Raw genomic sequence first — 24,216 nt, 5'->3', positions numbered from 1 at the left:
CTCCCTCATCACACCACACATCCACTGACTGAAATATTTTAATTGTGAATTATACTTTTGATTTTTTTTTTAAATTACTAAAGCAAAATTTGCCCACAACAAGAGTAATTCCCTAAGCAAACCTTCATAGCTACTAAGGCAGATGAAATAAAAAAAACCCACTATATTAAAGTTTAAGTGAATTTAATGCAGATGAAAGTTACCAGATAATGTTCTTGGACACTAAATTCTACCTTTGTCCCCAGAACAGTATAGCATAGGGCAGAACCAGTACTATGATTCCAATCTTCCTCACCAGTGCTCCTCAGCCCTGACCTGCAGGGATCAGCTCTACAGGCAAGATGGGAGTGCAGTCTTCGTGTCCGTTCAGTCCTGGACCTCTCTGTGGAGACTACCAGCAAGGGTGCCAATCAAACAATGTGAACTGTGGTGGTGGTTTTGGTGAGGGGGACACTTGTCTAGCAGGAAGGGAATAAGCACCCTGAGCACCTCATTCTGCAAGCTGACCTGCCCAAGTAGGTAGACCTTTGCACCAACACACCCAGTCCCAAGGAGTCTGACTCATTTCACAAAAGCCACCTAACAGTTTTCACATTCTAGTGACTTTTGGTCACTAATGACCTCAGCTGGATTTGAACTAGTGAACCAGAAGTTCTGAATCCCACATCCCAGATCAAACACTTTTCTCTCCCATTTTTTAAATGAAACTTTTCATTTAAGTCATAGCCATACATCTTATACAAACCAAACTAATAATACACATTATTCTCTCTCTCACCCATCTCATTTGCTAGATCTTCTACCATAAATAATAACTATTATCCAGCCTGAGATGACATTAGACACCTTATCATACAAGTGTGCTGGTTAATGATTAAAATAATTTTAACTAATCATTTCTTGTTTTAATATTAATTTTGAGAGAATGCAGTTTACTCTAGAAGAGCATTTTACACTAATTCACATCAGTCTTGTTATGCTGTTTTAATTTTTAATACTGAATAATTATTGAGAGTATTCCAACAAGCGCGACAGAATCCTGGAAGTTGCTCCTGAATTCCTAACTTTCATGGACAGAATCCAAATACACCTTTTGCACATCAAATCTGGTGAGTAATTTAAAGCACAGGTCCTCAAACGTTTTAACACAGGCTGGACCACATCTTAACAGATATCTCCCCTCCCATTCATGCTCACCTTCTTTCCCATTTGCAAACGCACAACATCCCTGTGGCAACTACAGCAATTGCTTACATAAGTAGTCTGATGACAATATTTAATCTTTTCTTAGCAGCTGGAAGCAAGGGGGAGCTTGCACCATGTGAACAGCTGCAAATGCTCCACAGACCACAGCCGAAGACCCATCCATTCATTACAAGTTAGGAACAGTATAGCCTACTAGACTGCTCTCTATGACAAAAGTTATATATAAAAAGCAATAGTAGGGATCTAGTAAGAGGGAGCCTCTAGAAACACCCTAGCTCTGATAAAACAGTCAAGAACATAGCTGCTAAATGAGCATAGAAAGTAGGAGTATGAGGCCATTTTCAACCTTATTCTTCTGTAGACTTTTAACTAAAATGACAATACTAAACTTAATCTTGTTTAGCTTGCACTCCACACTAAAATGTCTGCCAAGGATAGCGTGCAATACTGATTTATAGGGAATGAAATGGAAAACCAACACTCATTGTCAAGATCTGAAATTCCAGAATACATCAGTATCTGTGACTTAATCAGTATCAAGATGAACCAACTGCATCTGTAGATATGAAGGGAAGATTGGCAGCTGTCTGAATTACATAGACCTAAGTCTGGCCAGTAGCCACTAATGAACTCCACTGCCTTCTTCCTGCCATGCAGCGAACTACGCTGTGCAATAGAGAAAAAGGTGTTTTGTTTTGTTTTTCTTACAGCCAGTATCTTTGTGCTTACTGTTGGCGTAGCTCCTGTGTCTGTTCTGCTACTGCAGTGAGCCCATACTCTACCACAATCAAATGCTACCAATCAGAAGAAACACTATGGATTGGATTGTGCCTGACCCGTGCATGGGAGTTGAGGTGGGGGAGAGTAAGCATAGGCAGCCTTCTCTTTATTGTGCCTTTCCTGCAAGGACCAGAGATAATCATAGTCCCTCCTAGTGCCCCCTCAGGCATAAACAACCTGAAAAGGTGTGGGGCGGGGAAAAGGTCCAGCACCCTAACCGAGCCGGCCACTATGGAGCTGTAGATGCTGAGCCATCCACTTCCCATATACATGCTGCAATGTGTCCACTCCTCCTGAGTTCAGCCTCAGGCCTGGGTAGGGGTGCAGCTCCACTCTATCTGGGGTTGTGTCTAACAAGCACAGTCTGGTTCTTTATCTGTGGCACAGAGAGCCAGTTTAGGTCAGTACCAGAGCTGTGCTTGCAAGCAAAAGGTGGAGAGAATTCAAACATATTTTAAGATAATGTTGCTCTTCTTTCTAACAAGCCATGCTCTGGTGAATGGGACAAGATTTTTCATCTCTGGGGAGGGAACCAGCATATAATGTGGGGAGGTATGGGATATATATTTGGTGAACCAGGAAAGCAGAAGAGCAGAAAGGTCTGACTGTGGGTTTCAGAGCGCCAAGGGCTGGAGAACAGATTAGCCTCTTGACTGGAAATCACTCTTCGAGTCATGGAATGGGGATTCCACATCCACACAGATGCAGAATTCAATGCAATTAGGTTAGCTGGGTTTCAGTTTCCTTCCCACTTGACTTTTACAAGGGCCTTAGAACTGACTTTTTCTAAGGGATTTAAAGCCTCTGTTTATTTCAGAAGGCCTTCAGCATGGCACACTGATTATTTTCCAGACTTTTATATATATTTATGTGTTCACAGCGCAAGTTATCTTAGGTAACATTTGTTGGATGGGGGTCTAGTAAACAAAGTTTTTAATTTTCATCTCTGAGAACATGGATAATCATTGTGGATATGCAGCTCCCACATTAACTCCCCTTTAATATGAGTGGGAGAGTTCTTGGTTCACGGAGGACTAACTTGACTGTCTGGCAGACAGAAAAGTTGATCCTGAAAGTTTCCTTTGAAACAAGACAGTGAAAGAAACTTCATTTTAAAAATGAAATTCAAGATTTTGGAGAATGCTGCAAAAGGTCCTACTTCTAAAATTCTGTCAGCATCGAGGACCAGTGTCCTTGGTGATGGATTTGTGAAGTGTTTCTGCCTCTGTTGACCAAAGGTATGAGTACAGAAGTCATTAGTGGGCTTACAATGTAAGAGTAGTTACCCATCCCTGTCTACACACTGTACTCCCCATTTCACAAACACTGGCTACGTTATCCATTAACACTACTGATCTTTGTACCTTCTTTCACTTGTTGGACAACTTTACTATATAATAGGGTTTATTCAGCCTCATTCATGTATGTAAAATTACAAACTTTATGAGCTGCCATCTGACTACACAAAGGGTGCCAACATGCCAAGTTTCAATTATATCCAGGAAATTGGCACATTACAGAGATGTGAATACAAGATAGAAGATATTTATAACAGATCTCAAGGGAGTTGGGAATAAAAGACTGAATAGAAGTTCTTTATAATGAGGATGGAATATGAATGATGAAGGATTACAAGCCTAATTCTGCTTTCACATTATTTTAGGAACAACATTGCTGAAGTCAATATATTCACAGCAGTGTAAATGCAAAGTAAGTAAAATCACAAGTAGGCTCTATATATTTTATCTTTGTCTTAGATCGTATCTGAAGTAGATTTGCTTTTAGGATAGTTAGGGAAATTTATATATATCTATCTATAAAACCAACATTTTATATATAATTTCCCTAGCCATCCTAAAAGCAAACCTACTTCAGATACAATATAATATCTGATATATTGTAATTTCCCTAACAAATAAAAAGCTTTGCTGACAATCATTCAAGTTTTCTCACCCCTTAGATTCTTAACAAAATCTTCAAGCTTCATCTTGCGTTCTGGTTTCACATTTGGGCTATACATGTCTGTGTTTAACAATATGATTGCGAAAGCTAGGATGAAGATGGTATCAGGATTTCGGAACTGTCTCACAACGCCAGGATTGCAGATACAGTATCGCTGGCTGTAAGAAACAAAGGGGGGGAAGTCGGCCAGAGTTAACAAAAGCTGTGTGACTAAAACCAAATCAATGAACTGGTACATTCAAGAGGCCAAGTTTGGTATCCTTTATACTTCATACACATTTAGTTTTCTATAGTACTTCTCTGCCCAGTCACATTCTCAGAACTAACATCCTAGAATGCTGAAGGCTTAAGTTTTCCGTTTTACAACCAGTGAACTCATTAGCCAGACCAGATCCTCAATTGGGGTAACTTCATTAACTTCAATATTCCGCTGACTTCAGTGGAGCTACACCTGCTTACAGCAGCTGAGGATCTGGCCAGGATTTTTACATTTATATTTTAGATGATTTACATTTTTTCCCTCCACAATAAAGAACATTTGTGTGGGCTTTAATAAATTAATGCTCTTTGCCCCACTGTGCTAAACTGCTTAACAGAAGGTTAAAAAAAGTACATGGAGATACTGTAAAATGTAAACAAAGTCCAGTGCCTCCATGTACAGAAACCAAGCTCCTAAATTACAACAGTGAATTTTCAGGGACAGATATTTGAAGTTTAAAAAAAAAATCTTGCCAATCAGACTGATTTTGGAGGGAATTTTTCAATTTAGAAATACAGCTATATTATATAAAAGAATAAAAATAATTACACTAACAATATGCATTAACAATAGCACATAAAACTTCCTTATTCTATATTTAATGTATAAAGTAAACATCTACCATCATGTAACCGCATAAAAAACCCCTATTGTTCTCAAAGGCAGCTTAATAAAGCAGGGAATAGCCTAACTCTACCCAACCTCCCTGTCTCACATGGGACAGCTGGATCACGTCAGGTGCTCTGACAACGTATTTCAGTGCCATACCTAAAAGCTTCAATGAGTCGTTCTACTTTCTGAGCTTCTCCTTGAACACGGATATGAGCCTGAAATTTCCTGAGTGCTTCATCCAGTTCCATTGCTGAGAAGTCCATCTCATCCACAACACAGCTAGGACAAAACACATTCTCATTTGTTCTTTGCCCTTTCAACAATATATAATTATTCAATATACATTATGTAGAAAGAAAAAAAACCCCTCCAGCGTCTTCAGCATTCCCCCAGTTCTAGTAAAATACAAAGCCACAAATACATCTCAAAACATCAGCATGTTGCAGTAATTGTCCATGAAAGCATAAGAGGAGAATTGTAAGGAATACATCAATTGGGAGTGGGCGGGAGAGGGAAGAGTAGATGTAAGCAAGCTATAAATTTTTCTTTATTGCAGAGCTGCTGATGTGAAGGACGCTGATCAATGTAAAAAACTCCACATTGCCATGAATCATGATCAGTTTTGTCCTCTCAAATCAGCAAATTATCACCAAGCAGCTCTTATAAAATGATAAATAAAAAGATTTTATAAGGATTAAAATACTGACTCCAACAGCTGCAGAAAATAGGACATCCTGTACCAAGTGGCTGCGGGTTCAAGAATTTATTTATTTATTTATTTTAACAGCAGTGTACATTTTCTGGCCTTGCATGATATTTTTATGGGATACCTCCATTTTTTTTGCAGTAAATCTCATCTCATCATTCACCCCATCCTTCAATTTACTCATGCTGAGCAAGGCAAATATCTTCTTGCTTGGGATAGACAGTACTGAGAGCTATTAAAATAGGATCATCACTGATCAAATTATATCACTAACACCTTGTTTAAAAGCTACTTTCAAATCAGAGAGTCATGGGTTCCTTGTCTTCTAACTTGGCTTTTAGGTTTTAATAACCAACCATGAATCACCGCAAGTTATAGCACAGTAATGCAGATCCTACAATAATGAAGTATGATCCAGGTTAAAAGGTTTGTTATTAAATGTTTTGATGTACAGTGATAGACTAGCATACACATTTCTCTTGCAGGATGAAGCACTGCGCTACCACAGTTTAATTCCAAAGCCTGTATTCTTTCCTTCTGTGCAAAAGTGCAAGGAGAGGAACAAAGGAGATGTGCACTCCTCCAGGTTCATTCCTAGAAGGACAAAGTTGATTCTACAAACACAACAGAATCACTATTGTAAACTCTAGAGGTTTGGAACATCACGGTCTCTTCAACACTGCAGAATGATTGATTTATTTTATTGAAAGGGGTGGAACAGCAGGTGGTAGAGTCAAATAAAGTGGAAAGTGAAGATATTTGGGGTATCTGGATCTCCAAATATCCTTGGCCAGCAGCACAATGGGAAGCTTCCTCCATTATTCCTTCCAACATCCTCTCATCAGCAAGAGGGACAGTAGCTAAGCTGCCAGTGGCTAGAGCCCATAACTGTAATTACTAACTTCAATCAGCATTAGCTTTCCATGTTCTTTACTCCAGGTCTTCTTAAATTTTTGTAGGGTGTGTGTGTGTCTGGAGGATGACATGCCACTTAGTATGGCTTCTTCCTGGTGCCTATTCTCTGCCTGCTGTTTCTTTGCAGACCTTACGCAGAGTGAAGAAAGGAGGGTACAAAGGAACACCCCATTCAGTTGCTTTTCCCATCAGCGTAACACCACAACTGCCTCGGAGGTTTAGCTCCCTACTGTATTGCTGGGGAGAGAGCACAGTGGTCTTAAGGCTTTATGAAGAATTCTGTAATGGATGTAACTGAAAGGAAATACACAACACCATGTTTTCCACATGTCACTTGGACGCTGTGAGTTTTATCTAACTATCCACTCACACTGCTAGACATTTGTTTTGTTAATACAAATCCCATTTGTTAAAAGAAAAGGCATAGGCAGATAGATAGCCAGATCCTCAGTTGTGCTGGTATGGCATGTGTGACAGAGTCAGGCCAGATGGCTACAGGAGAGTGATAGAAGGCAGATATATTACTCAGGGAAAAGGGACCTACTCAACCTGGGGCTAAGGCAACAGAAAAGGTTCCAGAACAATTAGGAACTTTCTGGAAACAATTAAGACAGACAGGCTGATTAGAACACCTGCAGCCAATCAAGAAGCTGCTAGGATCAATTAAGGCTGGCTAATCAGGGCACCTGGGTTTAAAAAGGACCTCACTTCAGTTTGTGGTGTGCATGCGAGGAGCTGGGAGCAAGAGGTGAAAGAAGCTGAGAGTGAGAAGGCGTACTACTGGAAGACTGAGAAGTACAAGCATTATCAGACATCAGGAGGAAGGTCCTGTGGTGAGAATAAAGAAGGTGTTGGGAGGAGGCCATGGGGAAGTAGCCCAGGGAGTTGTAGCTGTCACACAGCTGTTAAGGAGCCACTGTAGACAGCTGCAATCCACAGGGCCCTGGGCTGGAACCCGGAGTAGAGGATGGGCCTGGGTTCCCCCCATCCCTCTATCCCCCCAACTCCCTACTTGATACCGGAGGAGCTGACCTGGACTGTGGGTTCCACCAGAGGGGAAGGTCTCTGGCCTGTTCTCCGATCCACTAGATGGATCAGCAGAGACTGCGGGGATTGTTGTTCTTCCTTTTCCCCATGCTGGCCAGTGATGAGGCTAACTGAGTGAACGGCAGATTTGAGCCACGAAAGTGGCCAAACTGGGGGCTGCCGTGAACCTCCAAGGCAAGCAAATCCTCCAATAAGCGCAGGACCCACCAAGGCAGAGGAGGAACTGCGTCACACATGGCAGGAGGGAGAAAGGTGTCTTTATGGCCACCACGGGGTACTCTAGTGGCCAGGGATCACTGCAGTACAGCAGTGCTCTAGCCATTCCCCTTGGCACCCCTCATATCCTGGCAAGGGGTATAGCATCAAGTCATTATGCCACCCAGGGAGACCCTCACATTAGGGGAATCCCCAGATAGCCAATTATGAAGCACCACAAAGCAGCTGGAGAGTGGCAATGATCCAGCCCAGAGTCTGAAATGTAGATTGTTTTCTTGGAGGTTTTCCAAATTACATGGTGAAGATGTTTTAAAGCAATTAAATGTTCCCATACAATACACGCATGTTTACGCTCATGTATAAGAACCAGGAAGTGCACCGCGATGGCAAATGAAATATATAGTCACAAGCACACAGAATAAAAGCATCAATCATGGAAAATAATTACATGTTTAACATTATTTTTACTACCTTAGCTGCGGTTAGTATCACGGGGGAATGGAATCGTGTTTCAAGTATGATTTAAGACATGATTTTAAGTCTGATAGCATGTCTTTATCACAGATGGAAAAACAGTCACCATTTTGTTCTAGCACAACAAAGAATGCGTGTGAACATCCCTAATGGCAGGTCGGCTTGGTTAAAACCGTTGTGCTTTTTTGCTGCCAAGGCTCAAAGTGTTATATGTGAGTCAATTAGGCTATCTTGGGGTTGCCTCAGAACAATATTTTTTCTTAACATGACTGGGGCAGGTTATTTTAAGAACAGATTACTTGCAGCAAAAATACAGTCAAGAGGTCATAGGCAGGTGGATGTCCTTTTTGGCAATTTACCCATCCAGGAAATCTCATCAAACATACACCATCTGGCTATCAACGAGATTCTTACCCAATTTTCTGCTAGGTTGCCCAAGGCACAGTGAGGTTAAATGATTTGCCCAAGATCACAGAGAATCAATGACTCATTTTAGGTTAGAATCCCGCCTCTTCCTTGCTCACCACAGTTTAGTCTGATCATTAGACAATACGCCTTCCTTGGAAAATCTTCACCCCAGTCTAATAGAGGCATAGATCCAGGGAATGGTTGCAAATGGTTAGAATGGGCCAGCCAAACTTCCTGCTGAATGGCCTGATTGGTTGAATTGAAATCTTCAACTTCTTTAGGGCAAGTCACTAAACTTCACTGCATACCTTTGTGTAGAACCCACATTCTCTATTCAATTACCTCCTGCTGCTGTTTGTAAAGTAAAGATGCAGCTCTTGAACCAGAAGGTTTACAAATAAAAGCCCCGGGCCCTGTAAGCAAAGATCTATGATGTGTGTATAAATGCAAATAAACAATACTAACACACTGTTCAGCTTGCACAGTTGAGACACAGAGGTTCTAACAGCAACAGCATTGTACATCTTGTACACAATAAACAACACACAGTAATAGATCAAGCTACACATTTAGTTAAAAAAAAATACTACCAATTTGAAACAAGGCCTAGTGAAAAGTTGGTGTGGGAACCTTATTTCCACTTCCGTCATTTGGGTGCATGAAATTGTGCATTGACAGAGTGCATTTAATTGCCATGCTTTAGAAAAAACGAACTGCCTGTGACTGATGCTCCCAATTATATGATCCCATTTAGGCTTCGGAGTCCATGATTCATTGAGGTGGATGTGGCAGGAAGGAGTTCGGGATAGGCTAACCCAGGGGTCAGCAACCTATGGCACGCGTGCCAAAGACGGCACGCGAGCCAATTTTTAATGGCACGCTGCTGCCTGCCAGGTTCCAGCCGCCGGCCCTGCTCAGCCCACTGCAGAACCCAGGCCGGGACCCTGGCAGGCAGCAGCATGCCATTAAAAATCCTGCCTGCCCCGGCCCACTCTTCTCCGCCCTGCCCCCCGTGGGGGCAGGGTGAAGAAGCTTGGTCCTGCCAGCTGCTGCTGCAGGGCAGGCAAGGTCCCCTTCCCCCTCCTCCTCCCCCAGCCGGGTTCCTGGGTTCCTGCCGCCAAATCAGCTGATGGCCCTTGCACGGGAGGAGGAGAAGCGGAGCCTTTGCGTGCTCGCTGCTCTAGGGAGGAGGCGGAGATGAGGTGGGGATGGGGCCTTGGGGAAAAGGGGTGGAATCACGGCATATCCCCTCCAGCCCCCCGCCGTGGGACCAATGGGGACCTCTTGTGTGGCAGAATGCTCCACATGAACTCTTCCAGCTGCCCAGAAAGGTATCTTTGATGTCATCAGCTGACCCCAGGACCTGGGACTATAGGCATAGGCCAGTTGTCCCTAATGGTTAGTCCAGGGGTCGGCAACCTTTCAGAAGTGGTGTGCCGAGTCTTCATTTATTCACTTTAATTTAAGGTTTCGCGTGCCAGTAATACATTTTAACGTTTTTTAGAAGGTCTCTCTCTATAAGTCTATATATTTACATAACTAAACTTTTGTGGTATGTAAAGTAAACAAGGTTTTCAAAATGTTTAAGATGCTTCATTTAAAATTAAATTAAAATGCTCATCTTACGCTGCTGGCCCACTTAGCCTGCACCCCTTGCACCAAATGGGAGCTGCCTAGGTAAGCTCTGGGCAGGGAGCACCCCCTTGACCCTAGCCCACACCCCCAGCCCTCTGCCCTGACCCCTACACCCCCCCACATCCCTCCAGCCCTCTGCACTGACCCTTAGATCCCCCCACGACCCCAGCCTTGACTCCAGCACCCCCCACACATACCCAGCACCCCCTACATTCTCACCCCCAACCTGAGCACCAAAGGGGAGCTCCTGCACCCCCCTCCCCACATTCCTACCTGCACCCCTTGCACCGAATGGGAGCTGCCCAGGTAAGCACTCCACACCCAAACCTCCTGCCTCAACCCTGAGCCCTCACCCTCATTCTAGCTCCTGGCCAGACCCTACACCCTAACCCCCAGCCTGCTCCTTCACCCCCAGCCCTGTGCTCAGTGCACTCCCACCCTCATCTCAGTGCAGAGAGAGGAAGAGAATGGGCTAGAACCAGGGAGAAGGTACGTACCCACTCTATGTGGGCAGGGTCGGGATCCCAGACCGGCAGTGGGCTGAGCACGGCCGGCAGCCGGGACCCTGGCTGGCAGGAGCCGGCGGACGGAACCCCAGACCGGCAGTGGGCTGAGCCGCTCAGCCCACTGCCAGTCTGGGGCTGCCGGTCTGGGATTCTGGCTGCCAGCCCCTTGCCAGCCGTGGTCCTGGCCTCAGGCCCCGCTCAGCCTGCTGCCAGCCTAGGTGAATGGAACCCCAGGCTGGCAGCAGGCTGAGTGGGCCAGCAGCATAAGATGAGCATTTTAATTTAATTTTAAATGAAGCTTCTTAAACATTTTGAAAACCTTGTTTACTTTACATACCACAATAGTTAAGTTATGTAAATATATAGACATATAGAGAGAGACCTTCTAAAAAACGTTAAAATGTATTACTGGCACGCGAAACCTTAAATTAAAGTGAATAAATGAAGACTCGGCACACCACTTCTGAAAGGTTCAGGATTTTCTCCATATTGATTAGGGCTAGAAATGTACTTAAAAAAATAAATGCCCAGGTTCTCATGTAATCACATGGCTCCTAGAGCTTGGCTTTAAGAGAAACACCAACTACCATGAGACTTGGGATAACATCACAAGAGGTTAGTGAGTTAGTAATGCTGAGTAGGGCTCCTCGGGCCTGATTCACCTCCAGTAAAGTCAAGGGAAGATTTTCCATGGGGGCTGAATTAAGCCTCTGTTGACCAGGCTCAGAAAGAGATTTTCCAATCGTTTTTAAACTTAAAATCCCCCACAGGCCCTAAAGCCAGGAAATGCATACAGTCCTCAATAAGGACTATTTCTATGCAAATCTCAGCAATTTTTTGCTGTGGTCTTGGCCAAAACTGTGCGCTTAGAATTTTTGTTTTGTCTTTTTACACTGGGAAAAGGGTATTCCCCTCCCAATGTACCCGATGCAGTTACATAGCCTGTTAAACATCTAACTGGCTGTTTGTGCAGTAAGTGGTAATTCTTCATGCAAGTCACATGCACGCAAGTCAATAAATCTGGGGCAAGATGCAACGAGCTTTGCTAGTGAGCACGTCATCCATACTGGTCTTGAAAAGAGTCGCTGCTAAATGAAATATCAAATCACTTAAAATAAACAAAAGCAACCTCCATCCTTAACAGACAGTATCTGAATAACCTTAACCAAACTGTTGGTGAGTGTAATTTGCTGCTCCCCTTTTGTAATAGGTTTTTATCTAATCCTTTGCAAGAAACTGGTTCTCAGACACCCTTATTAGACAAACGCCATCATAAGAAGTGTCTGTGTATCTATAAAATAGTAACGGTTATTTTCATGTTCCTTTACTGATGAAGTGTCATGTAGCGCATAATGGGTTTTGTTTTGTTTTTTTAATTTCACACAGTAAGTTATTTCAGAGCTTGAAGAAGGAAAACGGTCTCAAAATTAACAGACAGTCCTCCCCAGTGAAATTGCAACATAAATTTACAGTAAACGTGAATTCTGTAGTGTATATAAATCCTTATAAGCATCCTACTTGATCAGTTTTGTTGAGAAATGTTAGCATTGCTGGTAAGTAAGTAAGAGTATTTATTTTTGCCTGTTCTTTGTTAATCCTTACAGTCTGGCAGTTTTTTCTTTCCATTCCATGCACAAAATATCCATGAACTTTCATTCCATGCACAAAATATTCCATGAGCATTAGCCCATTTAAGTGTCCCACAGGGCACATGTGAATACCTAAGTGCTCCATCCCATCCCCTTACACACTACTCACTCCAATACATCTCGGTTGAACTGCTTCTGTCGATTGCCCAAAAACTCTCCAATCATCTGTCTGCTGAGACCTTTCCTTTGCAGGAGAAAATGGGCGACACCAACTGGAGTGTCCGGCACAAAACCTCTTTCAATTAGGTACTGGACTCCTTTTTCAGGTTTTCTAGGGAGAAATATAAACATAAAGCCACTTATTTCATTTCCTTCATTCCCATGTGCATTTGAATTTTTCCCAAAACCTCATCTATTCATAAGTCACATTAGACTGGCTGAGTTAGAAGGTGGGCGGCTGTAGTTTTAAAATAATAGTAGTCATATTGTAAAACCATAGAGTTGTTTTATTTTTAATTATGTATTGGCTTTGAAATGGATCTTCAAGGTGAAGAGGCACTGAAAATCTCTCCAACTGCATTTCTGCAGTACTCATCCGAACTAGGTTGACCCTTCTCCCTGATCTTTCCAGGAGCTAGTCTATCCAATCACAGCACGTAAGAAGCTTCAGACATACCATGGAAGTTATTACATCATAAGCCAAAGTCTAGAATGACCATCAACATCAGATACAAAACTGAAGACATACCTTGTGCTATCAATGAGAGAGCACCATGTCCTATGAAAACATAATTAAAAAAAAAATCTAACATCTAAATCCTAGAGTATGCAGAAAAGTAAGAGGCATCTAAGATGATGCAACTCACAAGCTGAAGGACAAGAAGAGAAGAGCAACAGAAAATGCAATTACTACAAAGGTAAATCAAAGAAGGGGTAACTCCCTCCTTTAATTTACAACTTCTTCCAGCTTCTCGAAATATACATATACATATGACTATTAGATTCTGATTCCTTCACAATCATTTAATTCTGTGTAATTTACACTCCTTTCTACACTTCCAAATTTAGCTCTGTGTGATTTCAGATCCCACAAAAATGAAAAGTACGCAGCTATTTTTCTGACAAACATATTAAATGGTGAGGATTTCCTGCTATAAATCTGTGGCTTAGGCAGTCATATATTTTTTGCTCGCATTTTAAATGACAGAGTCCTGCTCACAGCATAAACAGTATGTTATGTTTCCAGCGCTGCTACCCAGCAGACGTCCACAATTTGTAATGCAATACTTTCACAGCTCCAATAGTTTCATTGCCTTCTCTATTTTCTAAAGATTAGGACACAATGGACACCTGTAAAAATGAATGGTTTGCAACTTTCCGGATGAGCAGAAGGATATTGCATTTCTTAATGCTAGTGAAATCAATTTCAAAGAACAAGGTGACCCTGCTATTTTTATACAAGGATGATCATACAACCCTTTCCTCACGCTTTTTTGTTTTGTTTTTAACACTGAAAACAACATTACCAAATAACCCTTCAGTCCCCATTCTCTGCGACATTACACTATTATACATTTGATGCCCAACTAAGTGTTAGGCAGATCAGAAAAATATATGTATTTCATCCAAACTGAGCAGTCTCAAAAACTTTCATCTCAGAATCTCTTAAATCAAGTTTGGTGGCTCTTTTCATTTGAAGTTAAAGAAGTAATGTATGCAGTTACCCCATGAGGACAAATTCGTAAAATAATCCTCCCCTAGTCCAAAACAGATTTCATCAGAAGAAAAATATTTAAGAGCTGTATTCTTATATTCTTGAGTCACACTTCAGAATTATGGATCTCCCTGAACGTCTAATTTAAACAGCACAAAAAAAAAGAAAAAGAAGTCTATGACAGGAAATTTTCCCTACTAGTGAACTTTCCATTCCAGCAGTTACTAAGCAAGGAAAACAAAAGGACTAATCAAAACAGTAAGGCTTCTCCCATCCACTGGAGACTGTATCTTCTGCAGATTGAGAAGATATTTGATAATTTTTCCTAGGCTAAATCATAACTTTACCTGCTTTCCTCTTTCCCCGCATCAAAGAAAAACCCCAAACCAAAAATTAATGTTAATAGGATCATGAAAAGAGTAGCATGGATGTCTATCCACATTCCTGGAACTTCTGGAACCCCAATTTACATTGGGGAAAATTTACACATAGGGATTTTCCTTTCTGTTTATACAATATTCATAACACAGACTCGTGGTTATAAGTAAAATTAACCATGATTAAAAAAAAAACAAAAAACCAACAAACCTTAAAGGAACAATTATGAGAAAGAAAAGAAGAGACGGTTATAAAGATTAGAGGCCTACAGCATAAAGGCTCTAATTCAAGCTGTAAAGGTGTCGAGTCTAGGGGGCTGCCTTAGAGATTTTGGGCCAGATCCTATGGAACTACAGCACTTTGCAGTAGCTTAGGGTCTCGCTCTTCACAGAAGCTTTTCTTTTGGTCTAGGAACATGAAATCACTTTAACAGACACTGGATAAAAGCCTCCAAAACTGACCTACAAATCCATTTAGCTATTTGAGGCCAGAAGCATTCTTATTGCCTTAGTGAAATATCAGCAGAGAGTCAAGCAATCAAATCTTTTGAAAAAGAAAAATTCCATTTGGTTATAAAAAGTATGAAACGAAAACACTGCTTGTGAAAATCTTTGGACTGGGAGCCCAGAACGAGGGCTGCCATTTACCCACATGACAATACAGCATTGGTGGTAATAGTGTTAGCTTCATCAAAATGATGCACCAATGTGATTCAACTCAAACCTGGAGAAGCCTCCTCTAAAGATAGAGGCCAAACTACCTTCTTAGCTATTTCCCACTAATTCCTGGCCTTATCTGCTGAGACTGTTAATTAGTGCTAAATACTCTGGCATTTTGTTATGCTGATACCTGTCAGCTACTTATTTCACACAGACAATGCTTTGGTCCACCAAAGAACCATGTGGTCCATGTACAATTTTAAAACTGGTCATAGCTAGAAGGTCCCATGATGTTTTTTCTATCTAAGTTTAGGGCAAAGAGATGGATGTGAAATTTCTAGGTTGACAATGGACGTTGATTTTAAGGAGGATTCTGGGAATAGTTCAAACATCTACTTTATCATAATCAACAACAAACAGATGTCTGCAAACGAAACAAAAACAGTTCATTTACTCTTCTAGCAGAGGCAAATATGACTAATAGAGCAACTTTATAAAAGATTAAAACAGAAAAAGGTTAGTAGCTATAAGCTCAAATGGATGACGGACGGCAGCCTAATTACAATCAAATTAATGGTCTAAGGAAGAAAGAGATTCTCCTAACTTCGGTATTATCCCAACTTTTGGTATCTTTTAACTTTGACATGTAACTAACACATTTTCCGACCAGCGGCCACAATATTAATGAAAGTCCTTCAATTTATCTTCTGCTAACAGATACTTAACATAGTGAGTATTTCATGCTGGAGCATATACACACACCCATCCATACATTCACTCCAAGTGCAGCAATGGGCTTTAGATGGTTGCTTCCTTGATTCTATTGAGGAAAAGGGTGTTCCAGATTTGATTCTGACAAATAGGAAGGAACTTGTTGAGAATGTGATGGTGGAAGGCAGCTTGGGTGCAAGTGATCATGAAATTACAGAGTTTGTGATTCTAAGGCATGGTAGAAGTGAAAACAGCAGAATAAAGACAGTGGACTTTAAGAAGGCAGATTTTAGCAAACTCAGAGAGCTGGTAGGTAAGATCCCATGGCAAGCAAGTCTAAAGGAAAAAAGGGTTCAGGATTGATGACAGTTTTTACAGAGACATTATTAAAGGGCAAACTACCTCAGTGTGCAGGAAAAATAGGAATTATGGCAAGAGACCACTCTGGTATAACCAGGAGATCTTCAATTACCTGAAATTCAAAAATTTATACAAAAAAGTAAAAACTAGATGAATAGGAACAAAAACAGAAAGACCAAGACACAAAACAAGACTAAACTAGCTAAAGACATAAAGGGTAACAAGAAAATATTGTACAAATACATTAGAAGCAAGAGGAAGACCAAGGACAGGTAGGCCCATTACTCTGTGAGGAGGGAAAAAGACAATAACAGAAAATGCAGCAGTGGCTGAAGTGTTAAATGCCTTTTTTGTTTCAGTTTTCAGCAAAAAGGTTAGCAGTGATTGGATGTCTAACATATGGAACATAAGTATGAATGGGTTAGGAAGGTTAAGAGGCTAAAATATGGGAAGAACAAATTAAGAATTACAAATTAGATGTCTTCAAGTAGGCAGGGCCTAATGAAATACATCCCAAAATGAAGGAATTGGCTGAAGAGATCTCTGTGCCATTAGTGATTATCTTTAAGAACTCGTGAAAGACTGGAGAGATCCCAGAGAACTGGAAAAAAGAAAATCTAGTACCTTTCTATAAAAAAGGGGGGAAAGGACAACCGAGGGAATTATAGACCAGTCAGCTTAACATTAGTACCCAGAAAGATAAAGGTTCAAATAATCAATCAGTTTGTAAGCACCTGGAATATAAGAAGGTAGTGTGTAACAGTCAACATGGATTTGACAAGAACAAATCACAAGCTAACCTACCTCCTTCTTTGACAAGGTAACAAGATTATGTTTGGGTACTGGGGAAAGTCATAGATGTAATGTGTCAACTTTAGTAAGGTTTTTGATAATGCCTCACATGACGTTTTCATAAACAAAAGTAGGGAAACATAGCCTCACCCAACCTACTATAAAGTTGGACAGCCGTACTCAGAGTAGTTATCAGTGGTCTGCAGTCAAGCTAGAAGAGTATATTGAGGGGGGTCTCACAAGTATCTGTCCTGGATCCGGTTCTACTCAGTATCTTCATAAATGATTTGGATAATGGCAAAGGGAGTACACTTAGATTCATAGATACTAAGGTCAGAAGGGACCATTATGATCATCTAGTCTGACCTCCTGCACAACGCAGGCCACAGAATTTCACCCACCCACTCCTGCAAAAAACCTCTCACCTATGTCAGAGCTATTGAAGTCCTCAAATCGTGGTTTAAAGACTTCAAGGAGCAGAGAATCCTCCAGCAAGGCTGCAGAGGATACCAAGCTAGGAGGGCTTGCAAGCACTTTGGAGGACAGGATTAGAATCTATAATGATCTTGAAAACTGGAGAAATGGCCTGAAATAAATAGGATGAAATTCAATAAGGACAAATGCAAAATACTACACTTAGGAAAGAATTACATAAACACAAAATGGGAAAATGACTGTCTAGGAAGAAGAACTGCAGAAAAAGATCTGGGGGTCGTAGCTGACCACAAACTAAATACGAGTCAACAATGTCATGCTGATGCAAAAAAAGCGATCACCACTTTGGGATGTATTAGCAAGTCTTGTAAGCAAGACAAGAGATGTAATTTTTCCACTCTACTCCGCACTGATGATGCCTCAATTGGAGTACTATATCTGGTGCTGGGCAGCACACTTTTGAGAAAGATGTGGACAAACTGGATGAACTCCAGAGGAGAGCAACAAAAATGATTACAGGTCCTATGTAACATGACCAGTGAGAAGGGATTGAAACAATTGGGACTGTTTAGTCTGGAGAAGAGAAGACTGAGGGGGGACACGATACAGTCTTCAAGAACATAAAAGGTTGTTATAAAGGGTGATAAATAGGGCTGTGAAGTGATTAAAAAAATTAATTGCAATTAATCTCACTGTTAAACAATGCTAGAATACCATTTATTTAAATATTTTGGGGTGTTTTCTACATTTTCAAATATATTAATTTCAATTACAATTACAACACAAATACAAAGTGTACAGTGCTCACTTTATATTTATTTTTTATTACAAATATTTGCACTGTAAAAAACAAAAGAAATAGAATATTTCAATTCACCTAATACAAGTATTGTAGTGCAATCTCTTTATCATGAAAGTTGAACTTACAAATGTAGAATTATGTACAAAAAAAACCTGCATTCAAAAAACAAAACAATATAAAACTTTAAACCTACAAGTCCACTCCGTCCTACTTCAGCCAATTGCTCAGACAAACAAGTCTGGTTACAATTTGCAGGAGATAAGGCTGCCCACATCTTGTTTGCATCACCTGAAAGTGAGAACATGCGTTTGCATGGCACCGTTGTAGCTGACATCGCAAAACATTTACATGCCAGATGTGCTAAAGATTCATCTGTCCCTTCATGATTCAACCACCATTCCAGAAGACATATGTCCATGCTGATGACGGGTTCTGCTCGATAACAATAGAAAAAAAGAGCGGATTGATGCATGTTCATTTTCATCATCTGAGTCAGATGCCACCAGCAGAAGGTTGATTTTCTTTTTTGGTGGTTGGGGTTCTGCAGTTTCTGCGTCTGAGTGTTGCTCTTTTAAGACATCTGAAAGCATACTCCACACCTCGTCCCTCTCAGATTTTGGAAGGCACTTCAGATTCTTAAACCTTGGGTCAAGTGTTAGATCTATCCTTAGAAGTCTCACATTGGTACTGTCAGGGTTCCCTCCCCCCTCTGAACTTTAGGGTAGAGATGTGGGGACCCGCATGAAAGACCCCCTAAGCTTATTTTTACCAGTTTAGGTAAAACTCCAAGGCTCAAGAACAGGGATAGGTGTGAAAGCTTGCCTAGCCTGGCTGCGGGTGACCATTCGCACCCTCTTGGCTAGCTTCACATGGTTGGCCAAGTCTTCCCCCAGCAGCATGAGAATGGGATAATGATCATAGACTGCAAAAGTCCACATCCCTGACCATCCCTTATACTGGACAGGCAACTTGGCTGTAGGCCAATTAAAAGAGCTGGACTTGAAGGGTTGACTCATCACTTAGGCCTCTGGGTTGGTTAAGTTGGGGTCCACTAAGGATTGGTGGATAGCCGACACCTGCGCTCCAGTGTCCCTCCACACTGTAACCTTCTTCCCGCCCACACTCACAGTTTCCCTTCGCTCTGAGGGTATCTAGGAGGCATCTGGGCCTGAGGACCTTTGGTGTGACCCCGGTACAATGAACTGTAATCTGTTGGTGTTCTTTGAGCAGTTGGCCTTCACATGCCCCAGCTCATTACATTTAAAACATCGCCCAGCGGGGCGAGATGGGTTGCTGGAGAATGGTGTGGTGGGACGATAAGGGGTCTGCGGTTTTACTTGGGGTGTAGATGGGGCCTTGGGCTGCCCCCAGTGGTGTGGTGTGGTCTCGGGGTGTCCCTTCTGGTATTCACCCAAACTGCGACCAGGGTTGTTCCTCTCTGCTACCTCCACCCCTTTGGTTCCAATTTTCCGTGCCTCTTTGGCGGTCTGGGACTGCTCGAATTGATCAGCATAAGAAGCAAGCCCTTCTGCTGAGTCCATTTTCTTATCCCATAACCACTGTTTTACATCATCATTGGTTATAGTCAGGAATGGCTCCTGTATCATCAAATTCCACATTTCTTCAAAAGCTAGTTACATCCCATTCTTTGAGCCATTTATCAAACAGATTAGTCATCTGGTTTACATAAGCCACATTACTTAGTCCAGCCCCTCTCTTAAGGGCTTTAAATTTTACTTTATAAGTTTCAGGAGTAATCTGAAATGGTTTTATAACCAAATCCTTAAATTTATCATAGTTAGAAGCATCACCTATAGGCATCTTATTGAATACGTCCAGAGCTCTGCCAGTCAATTTTGCTACCACGGTGGTCATCTTGTGATCATCAGGAATTGCATGGAGGGTGCAGTCTTTTAAAGGTGATGAAATATTCGACAATATCACTGGTTTCATCATACTGGGTCATAGTCGCTCCCATTTGTGGATTTTTGGGGAAGTGGAGCCAGCAGCTGGAGGGGTTTGTCTCCTCAACTCCATAACAGCCAGTTCATGCTTCTGGGCCTCCATCTGGAGGGCAGCCTCCTATTTGGCTCTTTTTGCCTCCACAGCTCTCTTGTGGGCAGCTTTTTTGGCTGTCTCTTATGTTTGTTTTCTTTCTTTGTTGCTTTCAGTTTAGCCAACTCTAGTTTAGTAGCTGCACCACTGGTAATCACTTTTCTGGTTGGATGGTTGTTTTTTTCGTTTTTTTTTTTTTTTTTTTTGGTACTTAACCTAGCCTAACCGGAGAGCTAGAAAGAAAAAACAACAACTCAGCTGGTGAATTTCCTGGCTGTAGCTAACACCTTTGTTAAAAAAACTAACACCTCTGCCTCCAGGCAAAGAGAGAGAAAAGGAAAAGAAAACTCCTGCTTTCCCCAAGCAGCTAAAAGAAGGGAAAAAAAATTCTTAACGTTTGTGCTTTTGATTCAAAATGATTTCTGGTTCAAAATGATCCCACCTCTACAACCATGTCAGGGTTCCCTCCCCACTCTGAACTTTACAGTACAGATGTCGGGACCCGCATGAAAGACCCTCTAAGCTTATTTTTACCAGCTTAGGGTAAAAACTCCCCAAGGCACAAATTTTCCCTTGTACTTTGGATTAGGTGAACATTGCCACCACCAAGTGATTCAAACAAACATTTAGGGAGGGCCACTTGGAACCCTATCTCCCCCCTAACATCCCCCCAAACCCCACACCCCCTTTCCTGGGGAGGCTTAAGGATAAACAAGATGAGCACAGACCAACCTTGGGTTTTTAGGGACACTAAAAACCCCAATCAGATTCTTAAAGAAAAGATGAAGTTACTCATCTTGTGCAGTAATGATGGTTCTTCGAGATGTGTCCCCCTATGGGTGCTCCACTTTAGGTGTCTGTGTGCCCCTGCACGTCTAATCAGAGATTTTTGGTAGCAGTGTCCCGTTGAGCCCGTGCATGTGCTCTCCCTCCCTCGTGGTCTGCCTCGAGGCTATTTAGCACTGCACGAGCGAACCCCCCTCACTTCCTTCTCTACCACAGAGCCCTATAGAGAACTCCGAAATGGAGAGGAGGAGGGCAGGTTGTGGAGCACCCATAGGGACACACATCTCGAAGAACCATTGTTACTGCACAAGGTGAGTAACTTCCTCTTCTTCTTCGAGTAGTGTCCCTACGGGTGCTCCACTTTAGGGGACTCCGGAGCAGTAGCCACCACTGGAGGCTGGGACTTCGGAGTGGAGTCTTTTACCACAGAGAGTACGGTCGAGTCGAAGATGGTGTCAGTAGCCAAATCTTCAGTGATCGCATAATGTTCTGCGAAAGTATGGACAGAGGCCCCAATCATTGCTCTATAGATTGGGGAGATAGCGGTATCCCTATGGAAAGTGATTGAGGTAGGAACTGATCTTATGGAGTGCGTATGGACGGGAGCAAATTGCGCCCTTGCTAAGTGGTTAATGCAACTAGAGACCCATTTGGATAGTCTTTGAGGAGATATCACAGAGCTTTTGGATCTTTCTGTGGATGAAAGGAAGAGTTTAGGGGATTTCCTGAAGTCCTTAGTCCTGTCCAAGTAGAATGCTCATGTCCTTCTAATATCTAGCATATGCACAATTGTCTCCCAGTTGTCACAATGTGGTTTTGGGAAAAAACAGGGAGATGGATCTTTTGATTCATATGGAAAGTGCAGAAAAAGTAGGGAGAAACTTGGGATATGGCCTTAGAGTTATTTTTTTATTTTATTTTATTTTTTTTAAAGACAAAGGCCATGAATGATGGGTGTGCCATCAGGGCCGCTATTTCTCCTACGTGCCTAGCTGAGGTGATGGCAATTAGAAATGCTGTCATCATGGACAGGTGTAAAAGAGAACAAGTTGCCCTGGACTCAGATTGAGGTCTAGTCCAAGCCCTGAGAACTAGGTTAAAGTCCCAGGCTGGAGCGGGTGGTGTCACATGGGGGAAGAGAGTCCCAATGCCCTTAAAGAATCTACACATTAGTGGTTGAGCAAACTCCAAGTGGGAAGCAGTTTTCGCCATGAGATGAACCTTAAGGGAGCTGAGTGAGTGCAGTCCCTTTAAAATGTAGTGCAAAATCAGAGGGAGGAAAGATGAGGTTGGGTCTGTCTGTTTGGAATGGTACAAACTTGGGAGTCGTTTCCATTTTGCAGATAGATATGTGGAGTGGTCAACTTGCGGTTGTGTTGCAACATGTGTTTCAGCTTGTCAGACCATTCTTCTTCTAAGCCTTGGAACAAAGAAAGATCCAAGCCTGGAGGTGGAGGACCCATGGGTTGGGGTGAAGGGTCAGCCCATTGTTTTGAGAGAGCGGGTGAGGAATGGGCTGACTTCAGAGGAACAGGAGGGCATGTTGCCATCTGCGTCAGGTAAGGAAGCGAGACTTGTCATAGTCAAGAGGGGCAATCACAATAACTCTCGCTTTGTTTCGTTGAATTTTCAACAAAATCTTGGATAGTGTAGGAAACTGGGAAAAGACATACAAGTGGGCCCTGTCCGCTGGGAAGATGAGGGCAACTGCCAGTGAATGTTTCCCCAAAGGGTGGCTATATCTTGAAGCACCTGTGAATTCAGTATACACTCATTGTCGTGAGAAAATTCCAACTGAGCCTGTTGGTTATCCCTAGTAGACAGACAGCTGAGATAAGCACATTGTGATGGGTGCATCAATTCCAAAGTTTGAATGCTGTCTTGCACAGGGAGGAAGATCTGGCAGCTCCTTGGTAGTTTATACAAAACATACAGGTCACATTAAGTCCATCATAACCTTTGTGTGTTGTTTTTGATAAAAGGCAGAATTTGTGCACAGGCACTCCTGACAGCCCTTAGCCCCAAAAGAGTGGTATTGAAGGTCATTTCTGTGGAAGGCCATTTGTCCTGAACTGTGTTGATGAGCTCCCCAGCATATTAGGGAGACATGTCCCAGGGTAGTAAATGTGGGTAGTGAGAGGAGCGCTCTCGCTTGTACTGCATCAGGTTGGTGCTGATAAAGTCCAGTCACTGTACCGGGGTTAGTATGCCACTACAATGAAGTGAACCTTGGAGACTACCCTGTGTGGAGCAGTCTGTACCTATAATTATCCTGCCCCAAAAGTAAGCAGTAGGAAATCTCCTGTACGATGGTTGTATTGAGATATGGAAGTAGGCACCCTGTAAGTTCAGGGCTAGAAATCACTCTTTGCTCTAGTGCTGGTCCTAACTGCTGTGAAGTAAGGTAAGGTGACTTACCGGGGATGATTTAGTTGGGGATTGGCCCTGCTTTGAGCAGGGGGTTGGACTAGATGACCTCCTGAGGTCCCTTCCAACCCTGATATTCTAGGATTCTGTGACTTCTGAGTGGCGTGACAGGTGTATAGATGGCAGCTGATGCTGTAAGGTATCACTGTTCAGGCCCCCAACCAGCTCAAAGTGCTTATAAGAGGCAGTTTGAGAGGTCATGGACTGGGGTGCAGACTGTTCTCACTTTTGAGCCCTGGGCCTCTTACACTGTGGCTCATAACAGCACAGAGATGGTGAGTATTGAGAAGATTGTGTTCTGTGGTGTGGTTGAGAGGTGTATCTTCTCTTCTGTTCCACAGTGTAGATTCCTAAGGAGTGTAGTGTGGTCCGAGAATCCTTCAGGATGTGGAGAAAAAAAAAAATCTATCTTCTCCGCAAAGAGTTTGGCCCTTCAAATTGGAAGTCTGTAGCTCTTTGGGCAATCTAGAGAGGTGTAGCGAAACAAAACAAAGAAACAAAGAAACACCAAAACCCACAACCCACCTCAGTACCACTTTCTATGGAGACTGGGCGGGCAGCTGTAACAGCTACATCCAGTGGTGTGTCTAGGACTGGTCTGGCTATTAACTGACCTTCTCTAAGAATGGTCTGAATCTGTTCTTTGTGTTTCCAGTAAACGTTTCAGAAACATCCTGGGTTTCCCAAGTTTAACAAAAGTGTTTTGGCCATGACAGTTTGGTAATTTATTACTCTAAACAGTAATGTTGTCAATGAATATGCCATCTTGCGAAGCCTGATCA

General features: G+C 42.3%; 1 protein-coding gene across 16 annotated transcripts in view; it reads right to left on the bottom strand.

Annotated features, from left to right (window-relative positions):
- IQSEC1 (IQ motif and Sec7 domain ArfGEF 1) overlaps positions 1-24,216 on the bottom strand; it is a 718,662-nt gene that overhangs the window by 34,094 nt on the left and 660,352 nt on the right. For all 16 annotated transcript variants that reach the window (XM_075130532.1, XM_075130544.1, XM_048858459.2 and 13 more), the window contains 3 exons: positions 12,485-12,646; positions 4,976-5,098; positions 3,940-4,106 (listed from right to left, as the gene is read on the bottom strand). In XM_075130532.1, coding sequence (XP_074986633.1) covers positions 3,940-4,106; positions 4,976-5,098; positions 12,485-12,646 — 452 coding nt within the window. The remainder of the gene's footprint in view (positions 1-3,939; positions 4,107-4,975; positions 5,099-12,484; positions 12,647-24,216) is intronic.

Source organism: Caretta caretta, chromosome 7 (genome assembly GCF_965140235.1).
Source record: "Caretta caretta isolate rCarCar2 chromosome 7, rCarCar1.hap1, whole genome shotgun sequence".
Lineage (NCBI taxonomy): Eukaryota > Metazoa > Chordata > Testudines > Cheloniidae > Caretta > Caretta caretta.
Note: the sequence above shows the minus strand (reverse complement) of the source record. Positions and strands in the feature narration are given on the sequence as shown.